The following is a 20,191-nucleotide window of genomic DNA, read 5'->3' as shown; positions in this document are numbered from 1 at the left end:
TGGGTCTGGGGGAGGTGGGTCTAGGGGAGGTGGGTCTAGGGTCCGGGGGAGGTGGGTTTAGGTCCGGGGGAGGTGGGTCTGGGTCTAGGGTCCGGGGGAGGTGCTACACACTGATACTCTGTCCATCCAGACCTGTCTGTGGACCAGACAGAGAAATGCACTGACTTGCTTTAGATACGCTCAATACGTGTGTGTGTGTGTGTGTGTGTGTGTGTGTGCAGGGGCCAGCCCACGGGACCCCCTGGCGAGGAAGATGAGGCTGAGGAGGAGGAAGGACAGTAGTCAAGACGACCAGGCTAAACAGGTCCTCAAGGGGATGAGTGATGTCACACAAGAGAAGAACAAGAGTTTTGAGGTAGGGAGGAGTGGCGGGGGTGGCTGGAGTAGAGAGGGGGGTGGATGGCTGGAGTAGAGAGGGGGTGGATGGAGGAGAGGGGGGTGGATGGAGTAGAGAGGGGGTGGATGGATGGAGAGAGAGGGGGTGGATGGAGTAGAGAGGGGGGTGGATGGAGGAGAGGGGGGTGGATGGCTGGAGAGAGGGGGTGGATGGATGGAGTAGAGAGGGGGTGGATGGAGTAGAGGGGGGTGGATGGAGGAGAGGGGGGGTGGATGGAGTAGAGAGGGGGTGGATGGCTGGAGTAGAGGGGGGGTGGATGGCTGGAGTAGAGAGGGGGGTGGATGGCTGGAGTAGAGAGGGGGGTGGATGGCTGGAGTAGAGAGGGGGTGGATGGCTGGAGTAGAGAGGGGGGTGGATGGCTGGAGTAGAGGGGGGGTGGATGGCTGGAGTAGAGAGAGGGGGTGGATGGCTGGAGTAGAGAGGGGGGTGGATGGCTGGAGTAGAGAGGGGGTGGATGGCTGGAGTAGAGAGGGGGGTGGATGGCTGGAGTAGAGAGGGGGTGGATGGCTGGAGTAGAGAGGGGGTGGATGGCTGGAGTAGAGAGGGGGGTGGATGGCTGGAGTAGAGAGGGGGGTGGATGGCTGGAGTAGAGAGGGGGGTGGATGGCTGGAGTAGAGAGGGGGGTGGATGGCTGGAGTAGAGAGGGGGGGGGTGGATGGAGTAGAGAGAGGGGGTGGATGGAGTAGAGAGGGGGTGGATGGCTGGAGTAGAGAGGGGGTGGATGGCTGGAGTAGAGAGGGGGTGGATGGAGTAGAGAGAGGGGGTGGATGGAGTAGAGAGGGGGGTGGATGGCTGGAGTAGGGGGGTGGATGGAGTAGAGAGAGGGGGTGGTTGGAGTAGAGAGGGGGTGGATGGAGTAGAGAGGGGGTGGATGGAGTAGAGAGGGGGGTGGATGGAGTAGAGAGGGGGTGGATGGAGTAGAGAGGGGGATGGAGGAGGGGGTGGATGGAGTAGAGGGGGGTGGATGGAGTAGAGAGGGGGGTGGATGGAGTAGAGAGGGGGGGTGGATGGAGTAGAGGGGGTGGATGGAGTAGAGAGGGGGTGGATGGAGTAGAGAGAGGGGGTGGATGGAGTAGAGGGGGATGGGGTTTGGAGAGGGGGGGGTAGATTGAGGAGGAGGAGGAGAGAGGGAGGGGTAGATTGAGGAGAGAGAGAGAGAGGAGGGGTAGATTGAGGAGAGAGGGAGGGAGGGGGTGGATGGAGTAGAGGGGATGGGGGTTTGGAAGAGGGAGGGAGGGAGGAGAGAGGGAGGAGAGAGGGAGGGGTAGATTGAGGAGAGAGGGAGGAGGGAGGGAGGAGAGAGGGTTGAGGGGTGGATGGAGAAGAGAGTGAGTGAGGAGAGAGAGAGGGAGGGGTGGATGGATGGAGGAGAGTGAGGGAGAGATGGATGAGGGAGAGAGGGATGAACATTGGGTTTCATTCCTAGATTGAAAGGAGCTAGTCCTCCTAGATTTGGAAGAGAGGGAGGGGTAGATAGATGGAGGAGAGAGGGGTGGATGGATGGAGGAGAGTGAGGGAGAGATGGATGAGGAGAGGGGATGAACATTGGGTTTCATTCCTAGATTGAAAGGAGCTAGTCCTCCTAGATTTGGAAGAGAGGAGGGGGTAGATAGATGGAGGAGAGAGGGAGAGATGGATGAGGGATGAACATGAACATTGGGTTTCATTCCTAGATTGAAAGGAGCTAGTCCTCCTAGATTTGGAAGAGAGGGAGGGGTAGATAGATGGAGGAGAGAGGGAGGGGTGGATGAGGGAGGAGAGAGGGATGAACATTGGGTTTCATTCCTAGATTGAAAGGAGCTAGTCCTCCTAGATTTGGAAGAGAGGGAGGGGTAGATAGATGGAGGAGAGAGAGGGAGAGATGGATGAGGGATGAACATTGGGTTTCATTCCTAGATTGAAAGGAGCTAGTCCTCCTAGATTTGGAAGAGAGGGAGGGGTAGATAGATGGAGGAGAGAGAGGGAGGGGTGGATGAGGGAGGAGAGAGGGATGAACATTGGGTTTCATTCCTAGATTGAAAGGAGCTAGTCCTCCTAGATTTGGAAGAGAGGGAGGGGTGGATAGATGGAGGAGAGAGAGGGAGGGGTGGATGAGGGAGAGAGGGATGAACATTGGGTTTCATTCCTAGATTGAAAGGAGCTAGTCCTCCTAGATTTGGAAGAGAGGGAGGGGTGGATGAGGGAGGAGAGTGAGGGAGAGATGGATGAGGGAGAGAGGGATGAACATTGGGTTTCATTCCTAGATTGAAAGGAGCTAGTCCTCCTAGATTTGCACTCACCAGCATCCTCTGTTGGGAATGTGCCAATGACTTGAAATGAAACCGAGCCCTTACTGTGTGTGTGTGTGTGTGTTGTGTGTGTGTGTGTGTGTGTAGGAGAACGGCGATCAGAAGTATGGGGAACTGAATGCGTCATTGGGACACACACGTCGTTGGGACAAGAGTCTGGAGAAACCACAGCTGGACTACTCCGAGTTCTTCATGGAGGACGTAGGACAGGTAGGCCCAGTGGGGGGGGTAGATGACTCCATTATGGGGGGATGACTCCATTATGGGGGGTAGATGACTCCATTATGGGGGGTAGATGACTCCATTATGGGGGGGTAGATGACTCCATTATGGGGGGGTAGATGACTCCATTATGGGGGGTAGATGACTCCATTATGGGGGGGGGGTAGATGACTCCATTATGGGGGGTAGATGACTCCATTATGGGGGGGGTAGATGACTCCATTATGGGGGGGGTAGATGACTCCATTATGGGGGTAGATGACTCCATTATGGGGGTAGATGACTCCATTATGGGGGGTAGATGACTCCATTATGGGGGGTAGATGACTCCATTATGGGGGGTAGATGACTCCATTATGGGGGGTAGATGACTCCATTATGGGGGGTAGATGACTCCATTATGGGGGGTAGATGACTCCATTATGGGGGGTAGATGACTCCATTATGGGGGTAGATGACTCCATTATGGGGGGTAGATGACTCCATTATGGGGGGTAGATGACTCCATTATGGGGGGGTAGATGACTCCATTATGGGGGGGGTGGGGTAGATGACTCCATTATGGGGGGATGACTCCAGGGGGTAGATGACTCCATTATGGGGGGTAGATGACTCCATTATGGGGGGTAGATGACTCCATTATGGGGGGTAGATGACTCCATTATGGGGGGTAGATGACTCCATTATGGGGGGTAGATGACTCCATTATGGGGGGGTAGATGACTCCATTATGGGGGGTAGATGACTCCATTATGGGGGGTAGATGACTCCATTATGGGGGGGTAGATGACTCCATTATGGGGGGGTAGATGACTCCATTATGGGGGTAGATGACTCCATTATGGGGGGTAGATGACTCCATTATGGGGGGTAGATGACTCCATTATGGGGGGTAGATGACTCCATTATGGGGGGTAGATGACTCCATTATGGGGGGGGTAGATGACTCCATTATGGGGGGTAGATGACTCCATTATGGGGGGGTAGATGACTCCATTATGGGGGTAGATGACTCCATTATGGGGGTAGATGACTCCATTATGGGGGTAGTAGATGACTCCATTATGGGGGGGGTAGATGACTCCATTATGGGGGGTAGATGACTCCATTATGGGGGGTAGATGACTCCATTATGGGGGGTAGATGACTCCATTATGGCTCTAATCTGATAGTGGGGGGTAGATGACTCCATTATGGGGGTAATCTGATTATGGGGGGGGTAGATGTCTCCATTATGGGGGGTAATCTGATGGGGGGGGTAGATGACTCCATTATGGCTCTAATCTGATTATGGGGGGTAGATGACTCCATTATGGCTCTAATCTGATAGTGGGGGGGGTAGATGTCTCCATTATGGCTCTAATCTGATAGTGGGGGGGTAGATGACTCCATTATGGCTCTAATCTGATTATGGGGGGTAGATGTCTCCATTATGGCTCTAATCTGATAGTGGGGGCGGTAGATGTCTCCATTATGGCTCTAATCTGATAGGGGGTAGATGTCTCCATTATGGCTCTAATCTGATAGGGGGGGGTAGATGTCTCCATTATGGCTCTAATCTGATAGTGGGGGGGGTAGATGTCTCCATTATGGCTCTAATCTGATATGGGGGGTAGATGTCTCCATTATGGCTCTAATCTGATAGTGGGGGGTAGATGTCTCCATTATGGCTCTAATCTGATAGGGGGTAGATGTCTCCATTATGGCTCTAATCTGATTAGTGGGGGGGGTAGATGTCTCATTATGGCTCTAATCTGATAGTGGGGGGGTAGATGTCTCCATTATGGCTCTAATCTGATAGTGGGGGGTAGATGTCTCCATTATGGCTCTAATCTGATTAGTGGGGGTAGATGTCTCCATTATGGCTCTAATCTGATAGGGGGGTAGATGTCTCCATTATGGCTCTAATCTGATAGTGGGGGGGGTAGATGTCTCCATTATGGCTCTAATCTGATAGTGGGGGGGGTAGATGTCTCCATTATGGGGGTCTAATCTGATAGTGGGGGGTAGATGTCTCCATTATGGCTCTAATCTGATAGTGGGGGGGGTAGATGTCTCCATTATGGCTCTAATCTGATAGTGGGGGGTAGATGTCTCCATTATGGCTCTAATCTGATAGTGGGGGGGGGTAGATGTCTCCATTATGGCTCTAATCTGATAGTGGGGGGGTAGATGTCTCCATTATGGCTCTAATCTGATAGTGGGGGGGGGTAGATGTCTCCATTATGGCTCTAATCTGATAGTGGGGGGTAGATGTCTCCATTATGGCTCTAATCTGATAGGGGGGGTAGATGTCTCCATTATGGCTCTAATCTGATAGTGGGGGGGGGTAGATGTCTCCATTATGGCTCTAATCTGATAGTGGGGGGGGTAGATGTCTCCATTATGGCTCTAATCTGATAGTGGGGGGTAGATGTCTCCATTATGGCTCTAATCTGATAGTGGGGGGTAGATGTCTCCATTATGGCTCTAATCTGATAGTGGGGGGTAGATGTCTCCATTATGGCTCTAATCTGATAGTGGGGGGTAGATGTCTTCATTATGGCTCTAATCTGATAGTGGGGGGGGGTAGATGTCTCCATTATGGCTCTAATCTGATAGTGGGGGAGGTTTGTGTCTGAGCGTGTGTGTGCAGTTTGTACTGTTCTAACTTTGCTGTGTGTGTGTGTGTGTGTGTGTGTGTGTGTGTGTGTGTGTGTGTGTGTGTGTGTGTGTGTAGGTTCCTGGTGTGTTTGTGTGGCAGATAGAGAACTTTGTTCCGATGCAGGTAGACGAGGCGTTCCAGGGGAAGTTCTACGAGGCTGACTGCTACATCATCCTCAAGGTAACACACACACACACACACACACTGCTACATCATCCTCAAGGTAACACACACACACACACACACACACACACACACTGCTACATCATCCTCAAGGTAACACACACACTGCTACATCATCCTCAAGGTAACACACACACACACACTGCTACATCATCCTCAAGGTAACACACACACACACACTGCTACATCATCCTCAAGGTAACACACACACATACACTGCTACATCATCCTCAAGGTAACACACACACACACTGCTACATCATCCTCAAGGTAACACACACACACACACTGCTACATCATCCTCAAGGTAACACACACACACACACACTGCTACATCATCCTCAAGGTAACACACACACACACACACTGCTACATCATCCTCAAGGTAACACACACACACACACACACACACTGCTACATCATCCTCAAGGTAGACACACACACACACACACACACACTGCTACATCATCCTCAAGGTAACACACACACACACACTGCTACATCATCCTCAAGGTAACACACACACACACACACACACACTGCTACATCATCCTCAAGGTAACACACACACACACACACACACTACATCATCCTCAAGGTAACACACACACACACACACACACACACACACACACACACACACACTGCTACATCATCCTCAAGGTAACACACACACACACACACACTGCTACATCATCCTCAAGGTAACACACACACACACACACACACACACACTGCTACATCATCCTCAAGGTAACACACACACACACACACACTGCTACATCATCCTCAAGGTAACACACACACACACTGCTACATCATCCTCAAGGTAACACACACACACACACACACTGCTACATCATCCTCAAGGTAACACACACACACACACACACACACACACACACTGCTACATCATCCTCAAGGTAACACACACACACACACACACTGCTACATCATCCTCAAGGTAACACACACACACACACACACACACACTGCTACATCATCCTCAAGGTAACACACACACACACACTGCTACATCATCCTCAAGGTAACACACACACACACACTGCTACATCATCCTCAAGGTAACACACACACACACTGCTACATCATCCTCAAGGTAACACACACACACACACACACTGCTACATCATCCTCAAGGTAACACACACACACACTGCTACATCATCCTCAAGGTAACACACACACACACACTGCTACATCATCCTCAAGGTAACACACACACACACACACACACTGCTACATCATCCTCAAGGTAACACACACACACACACTGCTACATCATCCTCATGGTAACACACACACTGCTACATCATCCTCATGGTAACACACACACTGCTTCAGTGTTAATCTGTACTGGTCAGGCCTGGTGAATCTGTTTACTGACCAGTCAGGCCTGGTTAATCTGTACTGGTCAGGCCTGGTGAATCTGTTTACTGGTCAGGCCTGGTGAATCTGTTTACTGGTCAGGCCTGGTTAATCTGTACTGGTCAGGCCTGGTTATTCTGTACTGGTCAGGCCTGGTTAATCTGTACTGGTCAGGCCTGGTGAATCTGTACTGGTCAGGCCTGGTGAATCTGTACTGGTCAGGCCTGGTTAATCTGTACTGGTCAGGCCTGATCAGGCCTGGTTAATCTGTACTGGTCAGGCCTGGTTAATCTGTACTGGTCAGGCCTGGTTAATCTGTACTGGTCAGGCCTGGTGAATCTGTACTGGTCAGGCTTGGTTAATCTGTACTGGTCAGGCCTGGTGAATCTGTTTACTGGTCAGGCCTGGTGAATCTGTTTACTGGTCAGGCCTGGTGAATCTGTACTGGTCAGGCCTGATCAGGCCTGGTTAATCTGTACTGGTCAGGCCTGATCAGGCCTGGTTAATCTGTACTGGTCAGGCCTGGTTGAATCTGTACTGGTCAGGCCTGGTTGAATCTGTACTGGTCAGGCCTGGTTAATCTGTACTGGTCAGGCCTGGTTAATCTGTACTGGTCAGGCCTGGTTGAATCTGTACTGGTCAGGCCTGGTTGAATCTGTACTGGTCAGGCCTGGTTGAATCTGTACTGGTCAGGCCTGGTTGAATCTGTACTGGTCAGGCCTGGTTGAATCTGTACTGGTCGGGCCTGGTTAATCTGTACTGGTCGGGCCTGGTTAATCTGTACTGGTCGGGCCTGGTTAATCTGTACTGGTCGGGCCTGGTTAATCTGTACTGGTCAGGCCTGGTTAATCTGTACTGGTCAGGCCTGGTTGAATCTGTACTGGTCAGGCCTGGTTGAATCTGTACTGGTCAGGCCTGGTTAATCTACTGGTCAGGCCTGGTTAATCTGTACTGGTCAGGCCTGGTTAATCTGTACTGGTCAGGCCTGGTTGAATATGTACTGGTCGGGCCTGGTTAATCTGTACTGGCAGGCCTGGTGAATCTGTACTGGTCAGGCCTGGTGAATCTGTACTGGTCAGGCCTGGTGAATCTGTTTACTGGCCAGTCAGGCCTGGTTAAGCCTGGTGAATCTGTACTGGTCAGGCCTGGTGAATCTGTTTACTGACCAGTCAGGCCTGGTTAATCTGTACTGGTCAGGCCTGGTGAATCTGTTTACTGGTCAGGCCTGGTTAATCTGTACTGGTCAGGCCTGGTGAATCTGTACTGGTCAGGCCTGGTGAATCTGTACTGGTCAGGCCTGGTGAATCTGTTTACTGACCAGTCAGGCCTGGTTAATCTGTACTGGTCAGGCCTGGTGAATCTGTTTACTGACCAGTCAGGCCTGGTTAATCTGTACTGGTCAGGCCTGGTTAATCTGTACTGGTCAGGCCTGGTTAATCTGTACTGGTCAGGCCTGGTTAATCTGTACTGGTCAGGCCTGGTTAATCTGTACTGGTCAGGCCTGGTTAATCTGTACTGGTCAGGCCTGGTGAATCTGTACTGGTCAGGCCTGGTTAATCTGTACTGGTCAGGCCTGATCAGGCCTGGTTAATCTGTACTGGTCAGGCCTGGTTAATCTGTACTGGCCAGGCCTGGTGAATCTGTGTACTGGTCAGGCCTGGTTAATCTGTACTGGTCAGGCCTGGTTAATCTGTGTACTGGTCAGGCCTGGTTAATCTGTACTGGTCAGGCCTGGTTAATCTGTACTGGTCAGGCCTGGTTAATCTGTACTGGTCAGGCCTGGTTAATCTGTGTACTGGTCAGGCCTGGTTAATCTGTACTGGTCAGGCCTGGTTAATCTGTACTGGTCAGGCCTGGTTAATCTGTGTACTTGTCAGGCCTGGTTAATCTGTGTACTGGTCAGGCCTGGTTAATCTGTACTGGTCAGGCCTGGTTAATCTGTACTGGTCAGGCCTGGTTAATCTGTACTGGTCAGGCCTGGTTAATCTGTGTACTTGTCAGGCCTGGTTAATCTGTGTACTTGTCAGGCCTGGTTAATCTGTGTACTGGTCAGGCCTGGTTAATCTGTACTGGTCAGGCCTGGTTAATCTGTACTGGTCAGGCCTGGTTAATCTGTGTACTGGTCAGGCCTGGTTAATCTGTACTGGTCAGGCCTGGTTAATCTGTACTGGTCAGGCCTGGTTAATCTGTACTGGTCAGGCCTGGTTAATCTGTACTGGTCAGGCCTGGTTAATCTGTACTGGTCAGGCCTGGTTAATCTGTACTGGTCAGGCCTGGTTAATCTGTACTGGTCAGGCCTGGTTAATCTGTACTGGTCAGGCCTGGTTAATCTGTACTGGTCAGGCCTGGTTAATCTGTACTGGTCAGGCCTGGTTAATCTCTGTACTGGTCAGGCCTGGTTAATCTCTGTACTGGTCAGGCCTGGTTAATCTCTGTACTGGTCAGGCCTGGTTAATCTGTACTGGTCAGGCCTGGTTAATCTGTACTGGTCAGGCCTGGTTAATCTGTACTGGTCAGGCCTGGTTAATCTGTGTACTGGTCAGGCCTGGTTAATCTGTACTGGTCAGGCCTGGTTAATCTGTACTGGTCAGGCCTGGTTAATCTGTACTGGTCAGGCCTGGTTAATCTGTACTGGTCAGGCCTGGTTAATCTGTACTGGTCAGGCCTGGTTAATCTGTGTACTGGTCAGGCCTGGTTAATCTGTACTGGTCAGGCCTGGTTAATCTGTACTGGTCAGGCCTGGTTAATCTGTACTGGTCAGGCCTGGTTAATCTGTACTGGTCAGGCCTGGTTAATCTGTACTGGTCAGGCCTGGTTAATCTGTACTGGTCAGGCCTGGTTAATCTGTACTGGTCAGGCCTGGTTAATCTCTGTACTGGTCAGGCCTGGTTAATCTGTACTGGCCAGGCCTGGTTAATCTGTACTGGTCAGGCCTGGTTAATCTCTGTACTGGTCAGGCCTGGTTAATCTCTGTACTGGTCAGGCCTGGTTAATCTGTACTGGTCAGGCCTGGTTAATCTCTGTACTGGTCAGGCCTGGTTAATCTGTACTGGTCAGGCCTGGTTAATCTGTACTGGTCAGGCCTGGTTAATCTGTACTGGTCAGGCCTGGTTAATCTGTGTACTGGTCAGGCCTGGTTAATCTGTACTGGTCAGGCCTGGTTAATCACCCTCCGTACTGGAAAATACCATGTGTGTGTAGAAAACATGCAGCACAGTACTGTTGAGGTTTGCCCTGTAATGTGACTAGACTCAAACACCCCCTCCCCTCCTCTAACCCCCCCCCTCCTCTCCCCCCCCCCCCCCCTCTAAACCCCCTCCCTCCTCTAAACCCCCACCCCTCCTCTAAACCCCCACCCCTCCTCTGAACTACCCCTCCCCCCACCCCTCCTCTAAACCCCCCCCCCTCCTCTAAACCCCCCACCCCTCCTCTAAACCCCCCTCCTCCTCTACTCCCCCACCCCTCCTCTGAACCACCCCTCCCCCCCACCCCTCCTCTAAACCCCCACCCCTCCTCTAAACCCCCTCCTCCCTCCTCTGCCCCCCCCACCCCTCCTCCTCTACCCCCCACCCCTCCTCTGAACCACCCCCTCCTCCTCTGAACCCCCTCCTCCTCTACCCCCCCCCTCCCTCCTCTACCCCTCCTCTAAACCCCACTCCTCCTCTACTCCCCCCCCCCTCCCCTCTACCCCTCCTCCTCTAAACCCCCTCCTCCTCTACCCCTCCTCTACCCCTCCTCTAAACCCCCTCCTCCTCTAAACCCCACTCCTCCTCTACTCCCCCCCACCCCTACCCCCTCCCCTCCCTCTAAACCCCCCCTCCTCTCCCCCCCCACCCCTCCCCCCCACCCCTCCCCTCCTCTAAACCCCCTCCTCCTCTACCCCCCCCACCCCTCCTCTAAACCCCCCTCCTCCTCTGAACCACCCCTCCCCCACCCCTCCTCCCCCACCTCTCCTCTGAACCACCCCTCCCCCCACCCCAGACGTTCCTGGACGACAACGGAGCCCTGAACTGGCAGATATTCTACTGGATCGGTCAGGAAGCTACGCTGGATAAGAAGGCGGGGTCTGCCATCCACGCCGTCAACCTCCGTAACTACCTGGGGGCGGAGTGTCGAACCGTCAGAGAGGAGATGGGAGACGAGTCCGAGGAATTCAGCGCTGTAGGTCCACACACACACACTACACACACACTACCTGGGGGCGGAGTGTCGAACCGTCAGAGAGGAGATGGGAGACGAGTCCGAGGAGTTCAGCGCTGTAGGTCCACACACACACACACACACACACACACACACACACACACACACACACTACCTGGGGGCGGAGTGTCGAACCGTCAGAGAGGAGATGGGAGACGAGTCCGAGGAGTTCAGCGCTGTAGGTCCACACACACACACACACACACACACACACTACCTGGGGGCGGAGTGTCGAACCGTCAGAGAGGAGATGGGAGACGAGTCCGAGGAGTTCAGCGCTGTAGGTCCCCACACACACACACACACACACACACACACACACACACACACACACACACACACACACACACACGGCCTGTAGAAAACCTTGCCAACTCTTCTGCCCCACCAGGTGTTTGAAAATGACATCTCCTACATTGAGGGGGGGACAGCCAGCGGCTTCTACACTGTGGAGGACACACACTATACTGTCAGGTAAGGAGGGGGGGACACACTATACTGTCAGGTAAGGAGGGGGGACACACACTATACTGTCAGGTAAGGAGGGGGGACACACTATACTGTCAGGTAAGGAGGAGGGGGGGACACTATACTGTCAGGTAAGGAGGGGGACACACTATACTGTCAGGTAAGGAGGGGGACACACACTATACTGTCAGGTAAGGAGGGGGGACACACTATACTGTCAGGTAAGGAGGAGGGGGACACTATACTGTCAGGTAAGGAGGGGGGACACACTATACTGTCAGGTAAGGAGGGGGACACACTATACTGTCAGGTAAGGAGGAGGGGGACACTATACTGTCAGGTAAGGAGGGGGACACACTATACTGTCAGGTAAGGAGGGGGGACACTATACTGTCAGGTAAGGAGGGGGGGGACACACTATACTGTCAGGTAAGGAGGGGGACACTATACTGTCAGGTAAGGAGGGGGGACACACTATACTGTCAGGTAAGGAGGAGGGGGGACACTATACTGTCAGGTAAGGAGGAGGGGGACACTATACTGTCAGGTAAGGAGGAGGGGGACACTATACTGTCAGGTAAGGAGGAGGGGGTACACTATACTGTCAGGTAAGGAGGGGGGGTACACTATACTGTCAGGTAAGGAGGGGGGTACACTATACTGTCAGGTAAGGAGGGGGGGGTACACTCTACTGTCAGGTAAGGAGGGGGGGGGTACACTCTACTGTCAGGTAAGGAGGAGGGGGGGGGACACACTATACTGTCAGGTAAGGAGGGGGGGTACACTATACTGTCAGGTAAGGAGGGGGGGTACACTATACTGTCAGGTAAGGAGGGGGGGTACACTATACTGTCAGGTAAGGAGGGGGGTACACTATACTGTCAGGTAAGGAGGGGGGGGTACACTATACTGTCAGGTAAGGAGGGGGGTACACACTATACTGTCAGGTAAGGAGGGGGGGTACACTATACTGTCAGGTAAGGAGGGGGGGGGTACACTATACTGTCAGGTAAGGAGGGGGGTACACACTATACTGTCAGGTAAGGAGGGGGGTACACACTATACTGTCAGGTAAGGAGGGGGGACACACTATACTGTCAGGTAAGGAGGGGGGACACACTATACTGTCAGGTAAGGAGGAGGGGGGGACACTATACTGTCAGGTAAGGAGGAGGGGGGGGTACACACTATACTGTCAGGTAAGGAGGGGGGGTACACTATACTGTCAGGTAAGGAGGGGGGTTCACACTATACTGTCAGGTAAGGAGGGGGGGGGACACACTATACTGTCAGGTAAGGAGGGGGGGGTACACACTATACTGTCAGGTAAGGAGGGGGACACACACTATACTGTCAGGTAAGGAGGACAGGGGGACACACTATACTGTCAGGTAAGGAGGGGGGTACACTATACTGTCAGGTAAGGAGGGGGGGGTACACACTATACTGTCAGGTAAGGAGGGGGCGTACACACTATACTGTCAGGTAAGGAGGACAGGGGGACACACTATACTGTCAGGTAAGGAGGGGGGCGTACACACTATACTGTCAGGTAAGGAGGAGGGGGTACACACTATACTGTCAGGTAAGGAGGAGGGGGGTACACACTATACTGTCAGGTAAGGAGGGGGGGTACACACTATACTGTCAGGTAAGGAGGAGGGGGGTACACACTATACTGTCAGGTAAGGAGGGGGGGGTACACACTATACTGTCAGGTGAGGAGGAGGGGGGGGTACACACTATACTGTCAGGTGAGGAGGGGGGGTACACACTATACTGTCAGGTAAGGAGGAGGGGGGTACACACTATACTGTCAGGTGAGGAGGAGGGGGGGGTACACACTATACTGTCAGGTAAGGAGGAGGGGGTACACACTATACTGTCAGGTGAGGAGGGGGGTACACACTATACTGTCAGGTAAGGAGGAGGGGGGGTACACACTATACTGTCAGGTAAGGAGGAGGGGGGGTACACTATACTGTCAGGTAAGGAGGAGGGGGGGTTCACTGTGTGGGGGGTGTACCAACTCTAAGTGTGTGTGTGTTCCAGGTTGTATCGTGTTTTTGGGAAGAAGAACATCCGTCTGGAGTCGGTTCCTCTGAAGGCCTCGTCCCTGGACCCACGGTGAGTTCTGTTGTCATGGAGATGGATAGTCTGTTTTAGCATGGACAGCACCATGGAGGGCTTTACAGACTGACAATACTGTTGTCATGGAGATGGACAGTCTGTTTTAGCATGGACAGCACCATGGAGGGCTTTACAGACTGACAATACTGTTGTCATGGAGATGGACAGTCTGTTTTAGCATGGACAACACCATGGAGGGCTTTACAGACTGACAATACTGTTGTCATGGAGATGGACAGTCTGTTTTAGCATGGACAGCACCATGGAGGGCTTTACAGACTGACAATACTGTTGTCATGGAGATGGACAGTCTGTTTTAGCATGGACAGCACCATGGAGGGCTTTACAGACTGACAATACTGTTGTCATGGAGTCTGTTTTTGGTTCCTATAGTTCTAATGTTCTGTGTTCCTGTGGTTCTAATGCTCTGTGTTCCTGTAGTTCTGTAGTTCTAATGCTCTGTGTTCCTGTAGTTCTGTAGTCCTAATGCTCTGTGTTCCTGTAGTCCTAATGTTCTGTGTTCCTGTAGTTCTAATGCTCTGTGTTCCTGTAGTTCTAATGCTCTGTGTTCCTGTAGTTCTAATGCTCTGTGTTCCTGTAGTTCTAATGCTCTGTGTTCCTGTGGTTCTAATGCTCTGTGTTCCTGTAGTTCTGTAGTCCTAATGCTCTGTGTTCCTGTAGTCCTAATGTTCTGTGTTCCTGTAGTCCTAATGTTCTGTGTTCCTGTAGTTCTAATGCTCTGTGTTCCTGTAGTTCTAATGCTCTGTGTTCCTGTAGTCCTACTGCTCTGTGTTCCTGTAGTTCTGTAGTCCTAATGCTCTGTGTTCCTGTAGTCCTAATGCTCTGTGTTCCTGTAGTCCTAATGCTCTGTGTTCCTGTAGTCCTAATGCTCTGTGTTCCTGTAGTCCTAATGCTCTGTGTTCCTGTAGTCCTAATGCTCTGTGTTCCTGTAGTCCTAATGCTCTGTGTTCCTGTAGTCCTAATGCTCTGTGTTCCTGTAGTCCTAATGCTCTGTGTTCCTGTAGTCCTAATGCTCTGTGTTCCTGTAGTTCTAATGCTCTGTGTTCCTGTAGTCCTAATGCTCTGTGTTCCTGTAGTTCTAATGCTCTGTGTTCCTGTAGTCCTAATGCTCTGTGTTCCTGTAGTTCTGTAGTTCTAATGCTCTGTGTTCCTGTAGTCCTAATGCTCTGTGTTTCTGTAGTTCTAATGCTCTGTGTTTCTGTAGTTCTAATGCTCTGTGTTTCTGTAGTTCTAATGCTCTGTGTTTCTGTAGTTCTAATGCTCTGTGTTCCTGTAGTTCTAATGCTCTGTGTTCCTGTAGTTCTAATGCTCTGTGTTCCTGTAGTTCTAATGCTCTGTCTTCCTGTAGTCCTAATGCTCTGTGTTCCTGTAGTTCTGTAGTTCTAATGCTCTGTGTTCCTGTAGTCCTAATGCTCTGTGTTTCTGTAGTTCTAATGCTCTGTGTTCCTGTAGTTCTAATGCTCTGTGTTCCTGTAGTTCTAATGCTCTGTGTTCCTGTAGTCCTAATGCTCTGTGTTCCTGTAGTCCTAATGCCCTGTGTTCCTGTAGTTCTAATGCTCTGTGTTCCTGTAGTTCTGTAGTTCTAATGCTCTGTGTTCCTGTAGTCCTAATGTTCTGTGTTCCTGTAGTTCTAATGCTCTGTGTTCCTGTAGTTCTAATGCTCTGTGTTCCTGTAGTTCTGTAGTCCTAATGCTCTGTGTTCCTGTAGTCCTAATGCTCTGTGTTCCTGTAGTTCTAATGCTCTGTGTTCCTGTAGTTCTAATGCTCTGTGTTCCTGTAGTTCTAATGCTCTGTGTTCCTGTAGTTCTAATGCTCTGTTTCCTGTAGTTCTGTAGTCCTAATGCTCTGTGTTCCTGTAGTTCTGTAGTCCTAATGCTCTGTGTTCCTGTAGTCCTAATGCTCTGTGTTCCTGTAGTTCTAATGCCCTGTGTTCCTGTAGTTCTAATGCTCTGTGTTCCTGTAGTTCTGTAGTTCTAATGCTCTGTGTTCCTGTAGTCCTAATGTTCTGTAGTTCTAATGTTCTGTGTTCCTGTAGTTCTAATGCTCTGTGTTCCTGTAGTTCTAATGCTCTGTGTTCCTGTAGTCCTAATGCTCTGTGTTCCCGTAGTTCTGTAGTCCTAATGCTCTGTGTTCCTGTAGTCCTAATGCTCTGTGTTCCTGTAGTTCTAATGCTCTGTGTTCCTGTAGTCCTAATGCTCTGTGTTCCTGTAGTTCTAATGCTCTGTGTTCCTGTAGTTCTGTAGTCCTAATGCTCTGTGTTCCTGTAGTCCTAATGCTCTGTGTTCCTGTAGTCCTAATGCTCTGTGTTCCTGTAGTCCTAATGCTCTGTGTTCCTGTAGTCCTAATGCTCTGTGTTCCTGTAGTTCTAATGCTCTGTGTTCCTGTAGTTCTAATGCTCTGTGTTCCTGTAGTCCTAATGCTCTGTGTTCCTGTAGTCCTAATGCTCTGTGTTTCTGTAGTTCTGTAGTCCTAATGCTCTGTGTTCCTGTAGTCCTAATGCTCTGTGTTCCTGTAGTTCTGTAGTTCTAATGCTCTGTGTTCATGTAGTCCTAATGCTCTGTGTTCCTGTAGTCCTAATGCTCTGTGTTCCTGTAGTTCTAATGGTCTGTGTTCCTGTAGTTCTAATGGTCTGTGTTCCTGTAGTTCTAATGCTCTGTGTTCCTGTAGTTCTAATGCTCTGTGTTCCTGTAGTTCTGTAGTCCTAATGTTCTGTGTTCCTGTAGTCCTAATGCTCTGTGTTCCTGTAGTCCTAATGTTCTGTGTTCCTGTAGTCCTAATGCTCTGTGTTCCTGTAGTCCTAATGCTCTGTGTTCCTGTAGTTCTAATGCTCTGTGTTCCTGTAGTCCTAATGCTCTGTGTTCCTGTAGTCCTAATGCTCTGTGTTCCTGTAGTCCTAATGCTCTGTGTTCCTGTAGTCCTAATGCTCTGTGTTTCTGTAGTTCTAATGCTCTGTGTTCCTGTAGTTCTAATGCTCTGTGTTTCTGTAGTTCTGTAGTCCTAATGCTCTGTGTTTCTGTAGTTCTAATGCTCTGTGTTCCTGTAGTCCTAATGCTCTGTGTTCCTGTAGTTCTGTAGTTCTAATGCTCTGTGTTCCTGTAGTCCTAATGCTCTGTGTTCCTGTAGTTCTAATGCTCTGTGTTCCTGTAGTTCTAATGCTCTGTGTTCCTGTAGTTCTAATGCTCTGTGTTCCTGCAGTTCTAATGCTCTGTGTTCCTGTAGTTCTGTAGTTCTAATGCTCTGTGTTCCTGTAGTCCTAATGCTCTTTGTTCCTGTAGTTCTGTAGTTCTAATGTTCTGTGTTCCTGTAGTTCTAATGCTCTGTGTTCCTGTAGTTCTGTAGTCCTAATGCTCTGTGTTCCTGTAGTCCTAATGCTCTGTGTTCCTGTAGTCCTAATGCTCTGTGTTCCTGTAGTTCTAATGCTCTGTGTTCCTGTAGTTCTGTAGTTCTAATGCTCTGTGTTCCTGTAGGTTTGTCTTCCTGGTGGATACGGGTCTGGAGATTCTCATCTGGAGAGGAGCCAATGCTACTCTGGCCGGTACCACTAAGGCCCGGTAACTAATACACACCAACACTACTCTGGCCGGTACCACTAAGGCCCGGTAATTAATACACACCAACACTACTCTGGCCGGTACCACTAAGGCCCGGTAACTAATACACACCAACACACACCATCACTACTCTGGCCGGTACCACTAAGGCCCGGTAACTAACACACACCATCACTACTCTGGCCGGTACCACTAAGGCCCGGTAACTAATACACACCATCACTTCTCTGGCCGGTACCACTAAGGCCCGGTAACTAACACACACCAACACTACTCTGGCCGGTACCACTAAGGCCCAGTAACTAATACACACCAACACTACTCTGGCCGGTACCACTAAGGCCCGGTAACTAATACACACCAACACACACCATCACTACTCTGGCCGGTACCACTAAGGCCCGGTAACTAACACACACCATCACTACTCTGGCCGGTACCACTAAGGCCCGGTAACTAATACACACCATCACTTCTCTGGCCGGTACCACTAAGGCCCGGTAACTAACACACACCAACACTACTCTGGCCGGTACCACTAAGGCCCGGTAACTAACACACACCAACGCTACTCTGGCCGGTACCACTAAGGCCCGGTATCTAACACACACCAACGCTACTCTGGCCGGTACCACTAAGGCCCGGTAACTAACACACACCAACGCTACTCTGGCCGGTACCACTAAGGCCCGGTAACTAACACACACCAACGCTACTCTGGCCGGTACCACTAAGGCCCGGTAACTAACACACACCAACGCTACTCTGGCCGGTACCACTAAGGCCCGGTAACTAACACACACCAACGCTACTCTGGCCGGTACCACTAAGGCCCGGTAACTAACACACACCAACGCTACTCTGGCCGGTACCACTAAGGCCCGGTAACTAACACACACCAACGCTACTCTGGCCGGTACCACTAAGGCCCGGTAACTAACACACACCAACGCTACTCTGGCCGGTACCACTAAGGCCCGGTGACTAACACACACCAACGCTACTCTGGCCGGGTACCACTAAGGCCCGGTGACTAACACACACCAACGCTACTCTGGCCGGTACCACTAAGGCCCGGTATCTAACACACACCAACGCTACTCTGGCCGGTACCACTAAGGCCCGGTATCTAACACACATACAAACTGTGAAGTAAAATTTAGTCGGGGGCGTCGTCTGTTGAGTCGGGGGCGTCGTCTGTTGAGTCGGGGCGTCTGTTGAGTCGGGGCGTCGTCTGTTGAGTCGGGGCGTCGTCTGTTGAGTCGGGGCGTCGTCGTCTGTTGAGTCGGGGCGCGTCTGTTGAGTCGGGGCGTCTGTTGAGTCGGGGCGTCTCTGTTGAGTCGGGCGTCGTCTGTTGAGTCGGGGGCGTCGTCTGTTGAGTCGGGGCGCGTCTGTTGAGTCGGGGCGCTGTCTGTTGAGTCGGGGCGTCGTCTGTTGAGTCGGGGCGTGTCTGTTGAGTCGGGGCGTGTCTGTTGAGTCGGGGCGTCGTCTGTTGAGTCGGGGCGTCGTCTGTTGAGTCGGGGCGTCGTCTGTTGAGTCGGGGGCGTCGTCTGTTGAGTCGGGGGCGTCGTCTGTTGAGTCGGGGGCGTCGTCTGTTGAGTCGGGGGCGTCGTCTGTTGAGTCGGGGGCGTCGTCTGTTGAGTCGGGGGCGTCGTCCGTTGAGTCGGGGGCGGGGCTATTGAATGTACAGTAAACACCTCACTCTGGCGTTTTTGAATTTAAACTTTATTTACACAATTGGCCCAGCGTCATCTGGGTTTGGCAGTCATTGTAGATGAGAATTTGATCTTTTAACCTTTATTTAACTAGGCAAGTCAGTTAAGAACAAATTCTTATTTTCAATGACGGCCTAGGAACAGTGGGTTAACTGCCTTATTCAGGGGAACAGTGGGTTAACTGCCTTGTTCAGGGGAACAGTGGGTTAACTGCCTTGTTCAGGGGAACAGTGGGTTAACTGCCTTGTTCAGGGGAACAGTGGGTTAACTGCCTTGTTCAGGGGAACAGCAGGTTAACTGCCTTGTTCAGGGGAACAGCGGGTTAACTGCCTTGTTCAGGGGAACAGCGGGTTTACTGCCTTGTTCAGGGGAACGGTGGGTTTACTGCCTTGTTCAGGGGAACGGTGGGTTAACTGCCTTGTTCAGGGGAACGGTGGGTTAACTGCCTTGTTCAGGGGAACGGTGGGTTAACTGCCTTGTTCAGGGGAACGGTGGGTTAACTGCCTTGTTCAGGGAACGGTGGGTTAACTGCCTTGTTCAGGGAACGGTGGGTTAACTGCCTTGCTCAGGGAACGGTGGGTTAACTGCTTGCTCAGGGAACGGTGGGTTAACTGCCTTGCTCAGGGAACGGTGGGTTAACTGCCTTGCTCAGGGGAACGGTGGGTTAACTGCCTTGCTCAGGGGAACGGTGGGTTAACTGCCTTGTTCAGGGGAACGGTGGGTTAACTGCCTTGTTCAGGGGAACGGTGGGTTAACTGCCTTGTTCAGGGGAACGGTGGGTTAACTGCCTTGCTCAGGGGAACGGTGGGTTAACTGCCTTGCTCAGGGGAACGGTGGGTTAACTGCCTTGCTCAGGGGAACGGTGGGTTAACTGCCTTGCTCAGGGGAACGGTGGGTTAACTGCCTTGCTCAGGGGAACGGTGGGTTAACTGCCTTGCTCAGGGAGACGGTGGGTTAACTGCCTTGCTCAGGGGAACGGTGGG

At 51.6% G+C, this 20,191-nt stretch overlaps 1 protein-coding gene across 1 annotated transcript in view; it reads left to right on the top strand.

The window, feature by feature from the left end:
* Positions 1-20,191, top strand: part of flii (FLII actin remodeling protein) — a 113,173-nt gene that overhangs the window by 45,007 nt on the left and 47,975 nt on the right. Inside the window, 7 exon segments of the mRNA XM_065010891.1 lie at positions 222-355; positions 2,773-2,895; positions 5,627-5,731; positions 11,105-11,284; positions 11,715-11,797; positions 13,844-13,918; positions 17,410-17,493. Coding sequence (XP_064866963.1) covers positions 222-355; positions 2,773-2,895; positions 5,627-5,731; positions 11,105-11,284; positions 11,715-11,797; positions 13,844-13,918; positions 17,410-17,493 — 784 coding nt within the window.

Source organism: Oncorhynchus nerka, linkage group LG26 (assembly GCF_034236695.1).
Source record: "Oncorhynchus nerka isolate Pitt River linkage group LG26, Oner_Uvic_2.0, whole genome shotgun sequence".
NCBI lineage: Eukaryota > Metazoa > Chordata > Actinopteri > Salmoniformes > Salmonidae > Oncorhynchus > Oncorhynchus nerka.
The sequence above is the reverse complement of the archived record's forward strand: the minus strand, read 5'-3'. Positions and strand labels throughout refer to the sequence as shown.